Source organism: Argopecten irradians, chromosome 2 (assembly GCF_041381155.1).
Source record: "Argopecten irradians isolate NY chromosome 2, Ai_NY, whole genome shotgun sequence".
In the NCBI taxonomy this organism is placed as follows: domain Eukaryota; kingdom Metazoa; phylum Mollusca; class Bivalvia; order Pectinida; family Pectinidae; genus Argopecten; species Argopecten irradians.
This window is the reverse complement of record NC_091135.1, coordinates 48,112,881-48,128,143: the sequence shown is the minus strand read 5'-3', so window position 1 is coordinate 48,128,143 and position 15,263 is coordinate 48,112,881. Positions and strand designations below refer to the sequence as shown.

General features: G+C 34.9%; 1 protein-coding gene across 1 annotated transcript; it reads left to right on the top strand.

The window, feature by feature from the left end:
- Positions 1–651: 651 nt before the first annotated feature.
- Positions 652–14,773, top strand: LOC138315752 (rho-related protein racA-like). The gene is made up of 11 exons (XM_069257000.1): positions 652–742; positions 6,507–6,697; positions 10,535–10,706; positions 10,902–11,035; positions 11,261–11,360; positions 11,737–11,927; positions 12,102–12,303; positions 12,653–12,892; positions 13,206–13,309; positions 13,588–13,827; positions 14,309–14,773. Exons 2-11 carry the CDS (start codon positions 6,512–6,514, stop codon positions 14,519–14,521), a joined length of 1,782 nt encoding a protein of 593 aa, XP_069113101.1. The 5' UTR covers positions 652–742; positions 6,507–6,511; the 3' UTR covers positions 14,522–14,773.
- The last annotated feature ends 490 nt before the right edge of the window (positions 14,774–15,263 follow it).

Genomic DNA, 15,263 nt, shown 5'->3' with positions numbered 1-15,263 from the left:
TTTCTGGTCTCTTTGGAAATCACAATCAGCTAGAAAAATAATATAACTCGATTTTCAATTTATCTTTACGAATTGTTAAATTCCAAACAAAAGGTATCCCATTAATTTCACCTCCACAATTCACACAAAAATATTCTCATTCTCGTTACTTCATTATTCACAAAGTATATGAATTACTGACTTACATGTAGCTCTGAAAATTCTACGTAGAATTACGAATGTCTATGAAAATATTTAAAAAAAAAAAGAAGAAAACTGGTAGATATATAACATTTCTTTAAGAATATCCTTTTTATGATTAACATGCATGATTCCGACAGAATGGAAACAAATTCACGATCAATTTCCTCGATAAAAAGAGAAGGATTGCATGATATATATTGTCAGCACTTCACTGGTAGAATATAATGTTTTATTGATAAAATGTCTTCGAAAGGAAACATGTATGAAAACTGTTACATAAACCTTAGCTAAGACTACTTTTTATCTTTGAAAATGCAAAATTCCTAAAACATCATCATAATATCAATACAAATGCACAAATATGTGTTGTTTCGGGGAAATACATGACATTTCTTAGATGAACAGATCTAACGTCAGTGCTATTTGTACAGTGATCTGATTGGCTAACAAATATAGAAACGACAATCTTAGCTATTTTTAGATTTAACATCATCGCCACCGAGAAAGATGTAGACTTCACGGAGAATATGGTGTCTTTCTGTTGTGGATATCAGTGAAGGTAAGTGATATTATAGTAGATGGTTCAGTAGGCCAGATTTATACACTTCTGTACCAGTATTATATCCAAGATAGTCCCTATACTGCTCCGTTGCATTAGACAGAAACGTCTAATATACTCCGCCTGGTACTGTTGTGAGTCAGTTTATTTGGTCTAGAGCTCACAGGGACATGGGAATTGGTAAGTCTTTATGCAAAACGGCAAACCCTAGTCAGTTTCAGTCATTATAGAATATGTTCAAGCATTTTTCTTTTTGCTTCTGTGTTTCTTTTTATGGAGGTGTGTATACAACTTCCAGTATAAAATCACTCAGGTTCTCATCTTAACCGGAACACTATACCTTGGTAATCCTATCGACAAATTCCGTAATTACGGGAGATAACTTTTACACTGTGTGTTGTAACGTTGTGTATTGCACAGAGGTCAAGAACTGTCAGTGATTGCCAGTTCTCACATGCTTCACATTTTCTACACATACTTTAATTGATTTGGTTTATTTAGTTTTGCGTCCTATCAACAGTAAGAGTCATCATGTTATATTATCCTCCAATATTATATGTTATTATATTAATTATTCGACTACATTTAGGTCTACTGACTTTTAACAGTAAGCCGGCCAGTGTCTAGAACAAGAGTTATACGTAGTGCTAGATCTAGTATTGTATTTACTTATAAACTTCGAATCTGATTGTAAATAGTAAACTTGATTGTTAGCAAAATCAATCACAGGGGCGTAGGAAGCGGGGTGGGGGGGGGGGGGGGTGGGGGGGCAATTGCCCCCCACGTTCCCCAGGAGTGGGGGGTCAAACATGTCTTTTTGCCCCCCCCCCCCCCATTTTCGCCGACTGAAATGTTCTAAAAATGCACATATGAATGAAAAAAGGGTCATCCTGCACATTTTTCGTGCTTCATTTTAGAAAATTTTCCGCCGCGCGGCGCATTTCCTAAAACGTTCAAGCACATAATGTTCAAACATTTGATAAAAAGTCAATACACATGAACTAGACTAAAAATGTCCATCAAGGGATTCTACAATTTCAAAAAAAAGTCTCTTAAAAGATTAATTTGTTCATATGTATAAGCACGACAATAAATTCATTATTATTTTGAGTTACACAACAATATGCCGATGGTGTGAAGCCGGTATGTTCAGATCGAGCAGGGTTGCATAATGATATGACGACATTCACAAGTATCATTTTTAAATGCAGGTAACTTTAAATCGAAAAATTACCATGTTAAGAACGCTTTAAAATCATCAAAATACATAGTAAAACTCATCTCAGTCATTCTAAATTGTAATACTTTTTTTTCCCGGGGAGACCCCCGGACCCCTAAACAACAAAAATATCGCGCCTTCGGCGCTCACAAATTCATCAAAATAATTCGTAAAACTCATCTCAGTCATTCTAAATCGTAATTTTTTCCTGGGGGAGACCACCGAGCCCCCCCAAACTCAGCAATTTCTCGCGCCTACGGCGCTCTCATAATCATTAAAAAACCACTTTTCAGCCGTTCTAAATCGTAATATTTTTCCCGGGGAAACTTCCAGACCTCCAAACACCAAAAATGTCGCGCCTTCGGCGCTCGCACGCCAATTTGGCTAATTTCCGAATTTATTAATTTCCTGTTAGTGACGCCACTGTCTATAGATGTATACAAGGATTATAACCGTACCACAATCATTACTGTAGCTTGTGTTATTGTCCAGTAATCTATAATAAACATAATTCCTGGTACGGTGATCGGGTACGGTATCGGGGACGGCGTACACGAAATCACCTCCAACTAAATACAATACTATTAACCAATGTAAAACAGAAAAGATATCTGTATTAAAATTATGTTCATCAAAAATCAAATCAAATCAAATGAAATATAAAATACAATGTAGACTTATATGAAATAATGTTATTTTTCCATCAATTCTTATTAATGTTATACTAGATTAAAGATATATAGTATAAATATATATAAGATAAGATAAAGATTTGTATTTTAATGAGAGTCAGTAAAAGGTAAATAATAGATTCTTAAAATGAAATGAAACAAGTAGTTTATCTATTATATGTAATTTATTCTATTTACATCTTAGGAATCATGATTCAATATTAAAATTGATATTTCAAGTCATTGTTTAATTAATATCTTTTTTTTCTTCAAATATTACTTGAGAAGTGCATCAAAAAAAAATGTTCATAAGAGAAAGATATACCTCTCATATGGATAACTAATACAGTGATTATCATTTTCATTATTGCATATATATTTTTTACCAATTATATCTTTGTGTTGATTTTAATATTTAACAATTTATATTGGCCTATAATCTCCAGTTTTGAAAAAAATATACCAATGGTTTATTTCTAGTTTACTAGCATTCAGCCATTGATAAGTATGGTTATACATGACTGTAAAGTATAATCAGTGTACTGTATACATAACAATCAACATTATCGATAAACACTAAAAGGTATTAAGCAAATGTAAGTAGACAACTTAATAAAACATTAAATAATGAGAATACAACAACTATCTGATACAAAACAGTCGCCCAGTAATTAATACCTACAACTAAATCAATCATTTATATCCATTCTGTTTTAAGCTCTCTTGTGCAAAATGATTTTGATTAGTGACAGTCAGGTAAGCCACAGTTTTAAAGCTGTGTGATATTCTTTAAATCATCTGCTAAAATTGTTTTAAGCTCTCTTGTGCAAAATGTACTTACGTGTTTGATTTTGATTAATGGCAGTCAAGTAAATTAGTTTATTCTATCGATATATTGACAGCATATAAACTCATATGCCTCTTGACGTTTCTTTTAAATTTTAGGAAGAACATTTTTGAATGCATTTATTCAGGAAATACAGTATACTGTACAAACTTTAAGAAACATGTGGACATTGCTATTTTGGATTTTTTGTGGTATGGTATGTATATTTCATAAATCAGTGAAATGTTATAAGGATATCTTAATACCTGGTACTATTTGTCTATCTGTTGTCTAAATCTATCTATATATCTGTTCATCCACTAACTTTGATTATTTTGATTTCATTATTTCATAGTATAAGATTATTCTATTGAAGCTCACATGGATGTTCTCTGAACAAAATATGTACATGTATGTAAACAGATCAGATTCAGATAGTCCTTTTTTTCTTTTTTCTTTTTTTTGCACTCAAAATTGAGACGCCAGTCTGTCTAAATCTGTGATGTAAGTGAGTTTGATTTCATGGTCAACTGTTATGGTCATTTGACTAAAGTGTCTATATAAATTTATTCATGAATATTTTCATGCAATTCATGAACTTAAAACTTAATGAATAATTTAGGAACAAATATTTCATGAACATTCATGAATCCTTTCATTCATGAATTCATGAACGTTCACGAATCTCTTTTAATCATGAAATCATGAACATTCATGAACAACCAATTCATGAAAATTCATAAAACGTTCTTGAATATTTAAAGAATATTCATGAACTTAAAACCATCATGAATGTTTCATGAGTTATTCATGAACTTACACAAACAATTCATGAATATTCATGAAACTTCATGAACTAGCACAAGCCATGAATTTTTTTCATGAACTTGAGTCGCTTTCATGAAGTTTAATGAATGCAATTTTGAGTCAGCGGCATTTAAATTTCATGAACTCCACTGGAGGTCCAGAATTAAAATTTTCTGTCAAACCAATGACAATTCTATTGGAATCAATTCAATATTTGATGAAACAAATTCTTATGACAATAAGTATAATCCATATATTAATATATAACATAAGAAGATTACCAACAGTTTACTGTGTTCATTACATGTTCTTACTGCCACAGATAAGTGCTAACAAAATCTGTTTTCAGTGATACACAGCTATCAATTTCATTTAACATTCCAAGGTAATCAGTATTTGTCCAAAATAAACCTATAGTTGTAAAGTATGATAGTTGATATGGACAATTTAATTCAATAACATTTGACAAAATTTCACAAACCAATATCTATGCATATTCACTATAGCAATATCAGTTTGCGACAATTTCATGTTGAAAAAGAATTGCAGATAAATCAAAACTTACTCAAAATTTCATCTGTGCTTAAAGAAATCCAGGAATGGAATAATCCGTTCATTAATGTGCCAAAACTTCCATTTTAAGATGAATAATGTTTCCCATTCGACATGCCGGCAGATACAGCAGCCATTTTGGATTGTGATGTTTTGGCGGGAAATAGATATAGAAGTCACGTGACTTAAGTGGTCATGTGACAAGTCATGTGGATATTCACTAAAATTCATCAAAATGAATGAAATAGCATGTCAAGAATCATTCATGAAGTTTTATGCATAACTGATATTCATTAAACTTCTGAAAAATGAATGAAACACTTTCATTCATTTTGAAGAATTTTAATGAATATTAGTCATGCATAAAACTTCATGGGTAATTCTTGACACATTGATCATGAACAATCATGAATGTTTCATGGATTCATAAAACTTCATGAATAGTTCATGAGAGTCATTTGATGAATATTCATAAACTTTTTTTCATAAACCACAATCTGCTAGTATTCTTGAAAGTTCATGAATCATTCATGAATATTCATGATATCATAAATACCATCTCGTAGGGGCTGATATTTAACCAGTGTTATGTTTGTATTTTAAGTGAATCAAAATTTGTCCTGGTAGTAAGTGACCGATGCGTTCTATTGAACCCTTGTTTTTTTCTTTCAATCACAATGAATCTTTGTAATGTGTATTAAAAATAAAAAGGTATGAAATATCCAAGGAGTTTAACAAAAGACTTAAAAAGGCGTGGTTATGAGGTTATTTCGAGAAGGACAGATGGCAGAAAAGGTCAGTCTATATGTCTGGTGACAGTTAACTTAAGAAAACTGATGTGCTGTTTGCCATAATTTGCATGCTTTAACACTTCCTTTTGGAAAGATCATTGGAGAATACCGGTATGTGAATGAACTTCGAGGAAGCTGCTTTATGCTTCATCTTAATTAACAAAATACCATATAGTTTTGAAATTGGGACCATTACATGTCTTTTTCATGATTTCGAATAACACCTCCTTCAGTACTTTCAGTACTTTGATTGGTGAGAATGGAAGGTTGAGGAAAGCTAAAAATTTAGTGCAAACGAAATATATTGATAATCTAGCTCCTTCATCGCATCCCATTTAGATTGTCTGTAATCTTGACCAGGTCAAAAAGTTTAATCGTTTGAATCGGTGCCATAGAGATAAATAGATGTCGCAATGAAGTGAGTAATGTCGGATATGTTGGTATAATTTCATATATCACTAATCCGACCAAAGATAGAGAAAGTATATAGGATATGCCTAACATTGGCAATATGAAAGACAAGAATAATGTGTTGTTGTTTCGCCCTATGATGGGTGTACGCTTCGACAATAAGGTTGATGAAAGACATTCTGCAGCGAAAATAACTGATTCAATATTAAATTAGAGGTTTGGTATTTAATGTACTAGATTACTCTGTTGTTACGCTGAGTGTGTGTTTTTTGGGAGACTGCGGTACATTGCAGTGTTGTCTCACTGAAGCATACGTCCACAGAAGTGTAGGACCACAACCGATCACATATTTGTTCTGATATAAGGTCAACCAAATATTGGTTTCGTATCATTTCAACACATTCAATTGAAAATCTAAGATGTTGCGCTATAAATTGAATCAAACAGCAGACGACGCCTATACAAATCAAAATTTGTTTTCTAATAGGAACAATGGCACATATGCTAAAGCTAGTGGCTGTGGGCGATCACGCCGTCGGGAAGACTTGTCTGTTTATCGCCTACGATAAGAATACTTTCCCAGTGGACTACGTACCAACTGTATTTGATAACTACGTCCACGACGATTTAGTGACCGGGATACCTGTTAGTGTGACCTTGTGGGATACATCTCGTACTGTAAGTATCTGGTTCATTGAAGTGTAAAAAGTAAGCTTAATTGCAGGGAGGGGGTTATTGATGGTAATATTATACAATTATCGACCTAATGTCACGTGGATACGGTGAGTTATCAACCCGAGTAAGTGATATATCCCGAGGTCGGAGGCCGAGGGTTATATCATTTTCAAGGGTTGATAACTCCCCGTATCCACCTGAAAATAGGTCGATAACTGTTTTATTATATGTCATTTACAGGATATTAACCCGGTTCTTCAAAAAGACTTAACTACAATAAACATAATGATATTTGCAAATGTTCCTTTTACAAAAGTAGTTTATCTATTACATGTAGTATATGTTAAATATACAAATGCTTCTTGCTAATGTTTTAAACTAGAAAAACCGGAATATTTTATCGCTGCATCAACTTCCCGTCTGGCATTCTTGAACGTTTTCCATAAATTGAAGTTTGCAGTTGATCAACGTTGATCGCAGTAGACTTGCTGCCTTCCGCCAAATATATTGCCGACTAAGTATGATGACGTCACAATAGATTAATCCGACGTCATTGAATGAGGGAAACTCCCGTTACGCTATAAAACATCAGTCATATAATAATACTTTTATATTGTAACAAAATAGGCCTAGTGGCCTGTGGTTTGGGCATATATCCGATCAGGTATTGGATCGAGGTGTTCCAGTTTACATTTAAGATACAGTGTTTAAGATGTAACAAAACAGGTTAGTGGCCTGTGGTTAGGGCATATACCCGATCAGGGATCGGGTCGAGGTGTTCCAGTTTACATAAACGATACTGTGTGGTAGAGAATATTTGAAGATTCTGACATAAATAGCGCTAGGACGTAGCGTGGCAGTTTTATGCTATGGACATAGAAATATAAATGCTGAAGATTGTTATTCATTGAGTTATTGCATTGTATGAATTAATTGTTAAGATGCGAGAGTGATTGAAATAATGTACGAGTGCATCATGTCACGATCTCGATCTTTCCGTCAATACACAAACATGACTAGTGTGTGGAATGTGTTCGATATAAGATTAAGTAATCGAAATTACATGTAAATCAATGAATGTACAAACCCATGTGTTAGTTATCTCCCTGAGAGATACCGTCGATTTCATTGTTAGACGACTTTATTTAGCTGTAAATGTCGTTGTTGACATTCATGTGTTCGTCGCTGACAACTTGTTGTCAAAATGACGTAGTCGGCGTTTCGAGTGTATTCGTTGTAGAAATATTGTAAAGAATGTCTGTTATTATACTTAGATCGTCTTTATGTTTATGAAGATTTGTGCATTTGATTTAGGTACAGATGCATTGTGTACGATGTGTATTTTTATAGTATCGGAGGGATTATATTATAGTTCCTTTGCGTAAGGTCTCGGGTGTGAGACAGGCCAACCTAGACTGGTTCCCGATCAGTTACCTCCCTTGCGTACGCTTCACTGAGGACCGGTAGCGAGTAGCCATCTTGAGTGAGAATCCCAACTCCAGAGTAGTGCGCATCATTTCTGCGCATGCTATGTCATCATGGAGACGGCTACTTCCGTTAAGAGAAAATAACGTCATTAACGTCGTTCCTATAAACACTTTAATCTTGTTTGCACGGCTTTCAGCCAATCAGCGGGCGGCCTAGCCTCGCCCGAGGCCCAAAGGTTATAAATAGGGGTGAGCACAGGGCCTCGCCACAGCGGGCCGGCCTTCTGTTTATAATAGGGGTGAGCACAGGGCCTCGCCACTTCTGTTTCACCGGTATCAGCGAGCGGTCACTACGCTCTCGCAGGATAATAGCGCCAGACTAAATTGGTTACAGTTTAAGTTAGGATTAGACACTCACATGTTTTAAGAATACGGCTCTTAGCCTCTATGAGTTGTCTAATTATTTATTTCTTGGGTTATTTGGTTATAGGATATGAAACTCATAAGTTTCAAGAGTGCGGCTCTTAGCCTCTATGAGTTATCATATATTTTTATGACAAGCCTAGGAAAGACTCTCATAAGTTTCAAGAGTGCGGCTCTTAGCCTCTGTGAGATGTTAATAGTTGATTTCTTAGGAAAGACTCATAAGTTTCAAGAGTACGGCTCTTAGCCTCTGTGAGATTACTGGAATATATGGAGATTATCATTCTTATTTAACACATGTTGTGACTTTCTCAGTTATATAAATATATTCTTTAACTATTATTACTGGCTTGAGTCTTTTATTATACTGGATCATTCCGGATAAGCAATCGTTGAGACTTGTAGTCTTAACCTACGGATCATACAAAATATAAGGTTAGACAGGAACTGCGACCTGGGTGCTGGGTACTACCTGCACGCTACCCAGGAATACTTAGGAATACCGCACCCGGGTCAGTCATATAATAATATATAACAATGTATCATTATCTGACATTAGGTTGTAGGAGGTTATTGATGGTAATATCATACAAATATCGACCTGTTTTCAGGTGGATACGGTGATTTATCAACTCGAGGAAGTGATATTACCCGAGGCCGAAGGCCGAGGGTTATCTTACTTTCGAGGATTGATAAATCACCGTATCCACATGAAGACAGGTAGGTATTTGTTTTATTATATGGCATTTTCATGATGTAAACCATTTGACTACATGTATTTATACACTCATTCCTCTTCATGATATTAAGTAGCCTTTCTCCACGATACACGAGTCCTGTTGAATAATTTCGAAGAGAAAAATGAAGGTTGATAATATCAATAAAATAGAGAAAACATCACGTAATACACTTGGCTGAATATTTGAAAAATCTGACAAAAATGCACACACAAATATTGGCATAGTCACATTGATTCCAGTAAACCTGCTGCTCTTCGGCAAAAAGCTCGCGAGGTTACCTCTCGCGAGTCCAGTAACCTGTGTCAAAGATAGATCGAGGGAAACTCCCTTGAGATGTGACGTCATAATCACTTTTGACGTCAAGACGTACCCAAATATAGCGTAACGGGAGTTTCCCCTCATTCAATGACGTCGGGATGATCTATTGTGATGTCATTATTATAGTCGGCAACATATATGGCGGAAGGCAGCAAGTTTACTGTGATCAACGGTAACAACTGCAAACTTCAATTTATGGAAAACGTTCAAGAATGCTAGACGGGCTGCAGTTGATACAATATTCCGGTTCTACCAGTCTACACCGTTAGCAAGAAGCATTTGAATATTTACCATATACTACATGTAATTGCTTTTGTAAACAGAAAGTTTGCAAATATCATCCTGTTTTTTTGTAGTGAAGTTTTTTTGAAGAGCCGGGTTAATATCATGTAAGTTCCATATAATAAAACAGTTTTCGACCTATTTTCAGGGTGATACAGTGAGTTATCAACCCTCGACCTCGGGATATATCACTTACTCGGGTTGACCTAAACATAGGTCGATGATTGTAAAGTATCGTGGTGGGAAAATCTAGTTTCAGCCAATCAGGAACGAGCAAAACACACAGTCATGTGATAATATACAAATATATGTCGACCTGTTTTCAGGTGGATACGGTGATTTATCAACTCGAAGAAGTGATATTACCCGAGGCCGAATCACCGTATTCACCTGAATACAGGTCGATATTTGTTTTATTATATGGCATTTACATGATGTAAACCATTTGACTACATGTATAAATACACTCATTTCCTCTTCATGATATTGAGTAGCCCTTCTCTACGATACTCTCTGTTGAATAATTTCGAAGAGAAAAATGAAGGCTGATATTATCAATGATAATGTATCATTATCTGACATTATGTTGTTGGAGGTTATTGGTGGTAATATTATATAATAACGTATCTTTATCTGACATTATATTGTAGGGAGAGGACTATGACCGTTTGAGACCGATGAGTTACCCTCAGACAGATGTTTTCTTGGTGTGCTTTTCCGTAGATTCCCCAGAATCTCTCGACAATGTAAAAACAATATGGGTTCCGGAACTTAGACACTACTGTCCGGAAACTCCTATCGTACTAGTTGCTTGTAAAATAGGTAAGTATACACAGCATGACCTAGCTGTTAATTTTGGCACATACCTGTCACCTAATTACCATCTGATAATAAAATTCTTCAATATTTACTAGTAGTAACCGTGATTTCGATTATTCTATTATTTTAGAGAAAATAAATATGATCATTTGATTACTTATTTAAGAATAAGCTGGACGCTCTTAATACAATTTGCAGACTTACGGGAGAAAAGTCCTTCTGATCTTCTGACATACGAGGAGGGGTCAAAGGTTGCAAAGGAGTTAGACTTGTCTTACATAGAAACCAGCGCGCGATCACGAGAAGGTCTTCAGGAGGGTTTCGCTACAGCAGTAAGTTCTGGTTTTACCATGTGTTTTAAAGATAAGATTATAGAGCAACAAATATCATTTCCGTTCTGGTTAAGAGTATATGGTAACGTAGAACTTGTTATCACTTTTTTTATTAATTTGTTTTAATTTATATGTACATATGTATAAATATCGCCACGTCGAAAAGGTATTGCTCTAATATTGATAATTGCAACTAAGTTCTTCTGTACTCATTGTGTACTACAGCTTGAGTTGGCGCTACAGACGTCCACGATCACTACTATTCAGCCATGGTGTATGTGTTGTAAAAGGACCGTCCTACTTCCTCCCGTAATGCCCCCGGCAGGTCAGTTGTCTTACAGTACTGTATATCTCACATATTCATAACTAGTTGTCTGCCCTAAACGGTCGGGTAAGTAAACTATTTTAAAAAGTTCATGAATTCAAAACGTCATCTTCTTACAGATGTCATCTCTTTTAACCTCATAGTTGTGTGATCGAAATACACAAATCATGACCAAACCTCATAGCAGTAATTCTTTATCAGTAGAGAGTCAAAAATTGTAAAATGTACTTTCACTTTTGAATTGTACTGAATTGACACTAGCTCATACTATCAATTCACCACTGACTGTAAATATTAGTAAATAAAACACCTAAGCACCGCTCCACATGGGTTTAAATACCGCCATTAATAATGTACTGATCTAATAATTTCATAGGCAGGGCCCCAAAGATAGAAATAGAATCGTCAAAGTTTGCGGAGGACTGGATGGCGATGCACGAAAACCCTGTTTGTGCTGATGTAACTTTTGTTCTGATTGGCCAGTACAACTTGGACGCTCATAAAATTGTTCTCTGTTCAGCCTCCGAATACTTCAGACGACTATTTTCAGTGGCGTCTCAAAATCAGGTGACATTTTTATTACAACTAATTTGTAATTTTGGTACATGTTTATCCAAAGATTTAGAGATTTTGGTTGTTAATAAGGACTTGCGGTCAGTACCTGGCAACTACCCCACATGATCTTCGATGCCGATAATTACTGTGTGTATAGAACGTTACACTTACGATGTATTTTTTCAGGCAAAGGGAACTGAGTCCACAACTACCTCATCTTTTCCATATGAACTAAACTCTGAACAGCTCCAAGGGATTGTGGCGGTGTACGACAAGGACCAAAACACAGAGGACATGGTGGGTCAAGGTCACAGATTCACAGTGGTGGAGTTCAGGGATGATATCAAACCAAAAACCTTTGTCAGAGTACTACAGTTTCTATACTCAGGTATGTACTAACTGGACATTGTTTTTTCACGTACATTGTACCATTGCATCAATCCTACGTCGGTTATACATTGTAACTACCAACAAATTATTTTATAATAATAAAGACAGATAATGTGTAAATTACACACCGGTTGACACCAGTTGAACTTTTGTGATCATCCTCAAAAATTCTGTCTTTTGATAAGAATGCTAACACCACTTGGATGATGACCGGAAATTTACACCCAAATGTTGTAATTGACCATTGTCTTTAGCTTACGTTATATGAAACTTATCACAGATGTGCAATGTTTTTATTTGATATACATCTGAACTAAACAATGTTGTATGCGTTCATCTGGTTCCAGGCGTGCCTAACCTGACAAATGAGCTGGACCAGATTGACACCGATAATCTGGTTGACGTCATGAAACTTAGTGAAATATTCAATTTACCAAGACTCATGGAGATTTGCCAAAACTGTCTAGCAAACCAAGAATTTCTGAATCCAAGTATAGGCACCTCCGTAAATGACGAAACGAAAAGAACAATGAAATGCACGTATTTCAACAAACCAGTGTCGACAGACGTTATATTCAAAGTGGAAGGTAAAAACATTTAATACGTTAGCAAAATACACCAAATATCATTCACCTAATATCTCCAAGAGCAATGTAATTACTACATTAGTTTTTGTATATGGTTAGAATCTTGTTATGTAAGCAAATCCAAAAGTCAGCTAGCATTTTAACTTGAGGACAGTTGTGTTTTATAAGGCATCAACCTGGAGGTTCTCTTCAAGACAAATACATGTGTCCATGTAAAACCGTTGTTTTTAATCTAGGTGTTTCCATTTGCTTGTCATGGAATGGATACGTGTTATTTTATCAAAATGAAAAGTATTTATTCTCTTACTTTCAGGAATAAAAATATACGCTCATAAGATCGTCTTAGCTGCTAGATGTAAAATACTATTTACCGATATCAAAAGTCACGACATGAAAAGCACTGTTGCTATGACCGAGGTAAGCTTTTTTCAAACCTTCAAAGAAATATCACTAATTGTAGTCCACCGTTCTGTTATACATTATCAATTTTATTCGGGAAAACCATTAAGAGAAACGACTGTAACTGTACCATCTTTAGTGTACTTTCCTTAAATATAATTATGTTACTTTAACATATCGGCGTAACGTCATTATTTGACCGAGTTTATAGATAAAGCTACTATCAAGATAAAAACTGATAACACAATAACTTTTACTAAAATATATAAATTATACTGTATTTTTCATTAACACAGGTAGAAATTCCTGACACCTCGGCGCGCGCTTTCCTCGCGCTGTTGGAGTACTTGTATACTGATTACGTATCTATGGAAGACGTTGATAAGATGGAACTCATAGCTCTCGCGGATAAATACGGACAGAGACGTCTCGTGAATCTATGTGAGTTATGTGTCATCGAAGAAGTGAACAAAAGTGTTGTAAAGACTATAGAGGGTACAGATGTCGATGTCGTCAGACTTTTACAAGCGTCACAGGTAATAAAAGACATTTGTCATTATATGTATTGCAAACGTCACAGGAAATGAAAAACATTTGTTATAATATGTAATTACAAACGTCACATGTAATGAAAAAGGTCCTAAGTACAGGTAATTACAAACGTCACAGATAATGAATATCATTTGTATTATATATAATTACAAATGTCACAGGAAAAGAAAATAGTCCTTATTACATTATGTGATGTGATTACAAACGTCACAAGTAATGAAAATAGTGATGGTTATATGTAATTAGAAACGTCATACAGGTTGGTAAGGTAAAAACCTTCTTAAATCCCTGATTACAAAAAGTAGAACTCTTGTTCAAAAGCGATAGGCATAATGTAAATGAAAATACCATGTAGTACATGTAATGGTACTTTGTAGACCAAAGAACAAAAGTTAAAAAATCATTGAAAATGTCCTAGGTAATTGGACATTCTAGTTGATACGATGGTTGTTTATATGTTTACAGAATCACAATGCTGACCAGTTATCCAATTGGTGTCTTCATTTCCTCTCCACAAATTACACCGTGTTGAAAAACAAGAAGGAATTCTCGTCCTTAACAGACGACAACAGAACATACATTGAAGAGAACCAATGGCCTCCGCTGTCATATCTCCGCGATCTGAAGGAATACAAAAGGGAAAGAAACAAATGCTCATTGAAGTGTGTCATAGTGTAAATAAATGGACCATAACTTTTTGTGATATACCTGCATCATCTCATTGCACAATGGTGGTAGAAATACTTCAAACGATCGAAATCTGTTCTCCACTAAGACAAGGTTGTTTATTTTCGACTTCTTTGAGTTGGAATCTCCGTAAGGATGTGTTATATTTTGATGTGCAATACAATTCTTTTATTTATTTGTATACATTAAAATTCGAAAAACTCGCTTAATACGAAGTACATGTTTGGTAAGTAATAGATTGCCGAAAAACTCGCTTAATACGAAGTACATGTTTGGTAAGTAATAGATTGCCGAAAATGCCGATTTAAAAACAAATTTGGCGTAGAACGACACTTAAAAAGCCGCTTTCAACTACGTAAACATGGAGATAACTGTTAAATATTTGAAATAATTTGTTGTGATTTTATTAAATAACTATTTTGGATATATTTATGTTTTATAGTTATAACTTTGCGGCCCAGTGGAACCCACCTATATTTAAATCGATTACCGGTGTATTTGATATTGAAATATTGCTTAATCTATGTTCACACAATATCCATCGTCTTTTTCCTTGGTTTATATTGAAATCTGAATAATTTTGAAAATATTCCGCGTCCTCCAAGGACTTCAATATAAGCGGTTTACACTGTACATATAGGATTTTGACATCTTCCTTTCTTACGACACGGAACTAGTACATGTGTGTATACTTAAAGTAAAGAGATTGACAGTTGACTTGAGAACTCGCTTA

Coding starts and splice junctions, on each gene's coding strand:
- LOC138315752 (XM_069257000.1), top strand. CDS start 6,512: ATGGCACATATGCTAAAGCTAGTGGCTGTGGGCGATCACGCCGTCGGG. Junction 11,361..11,736: donor TCCCGTAATGCCCCCGGCAG/GTCAGTTGTCTT, acceptor ATAATTTCATAG/GCAGGGCCCCAAAGATAGAA. Junction 12,304..12,652: donor ACTACAGTTTCTATACTCAG/GTATGTACTAAC, acceptor ATCTGGTTCCAG/GCGTGCCTAACCTGACAAAT.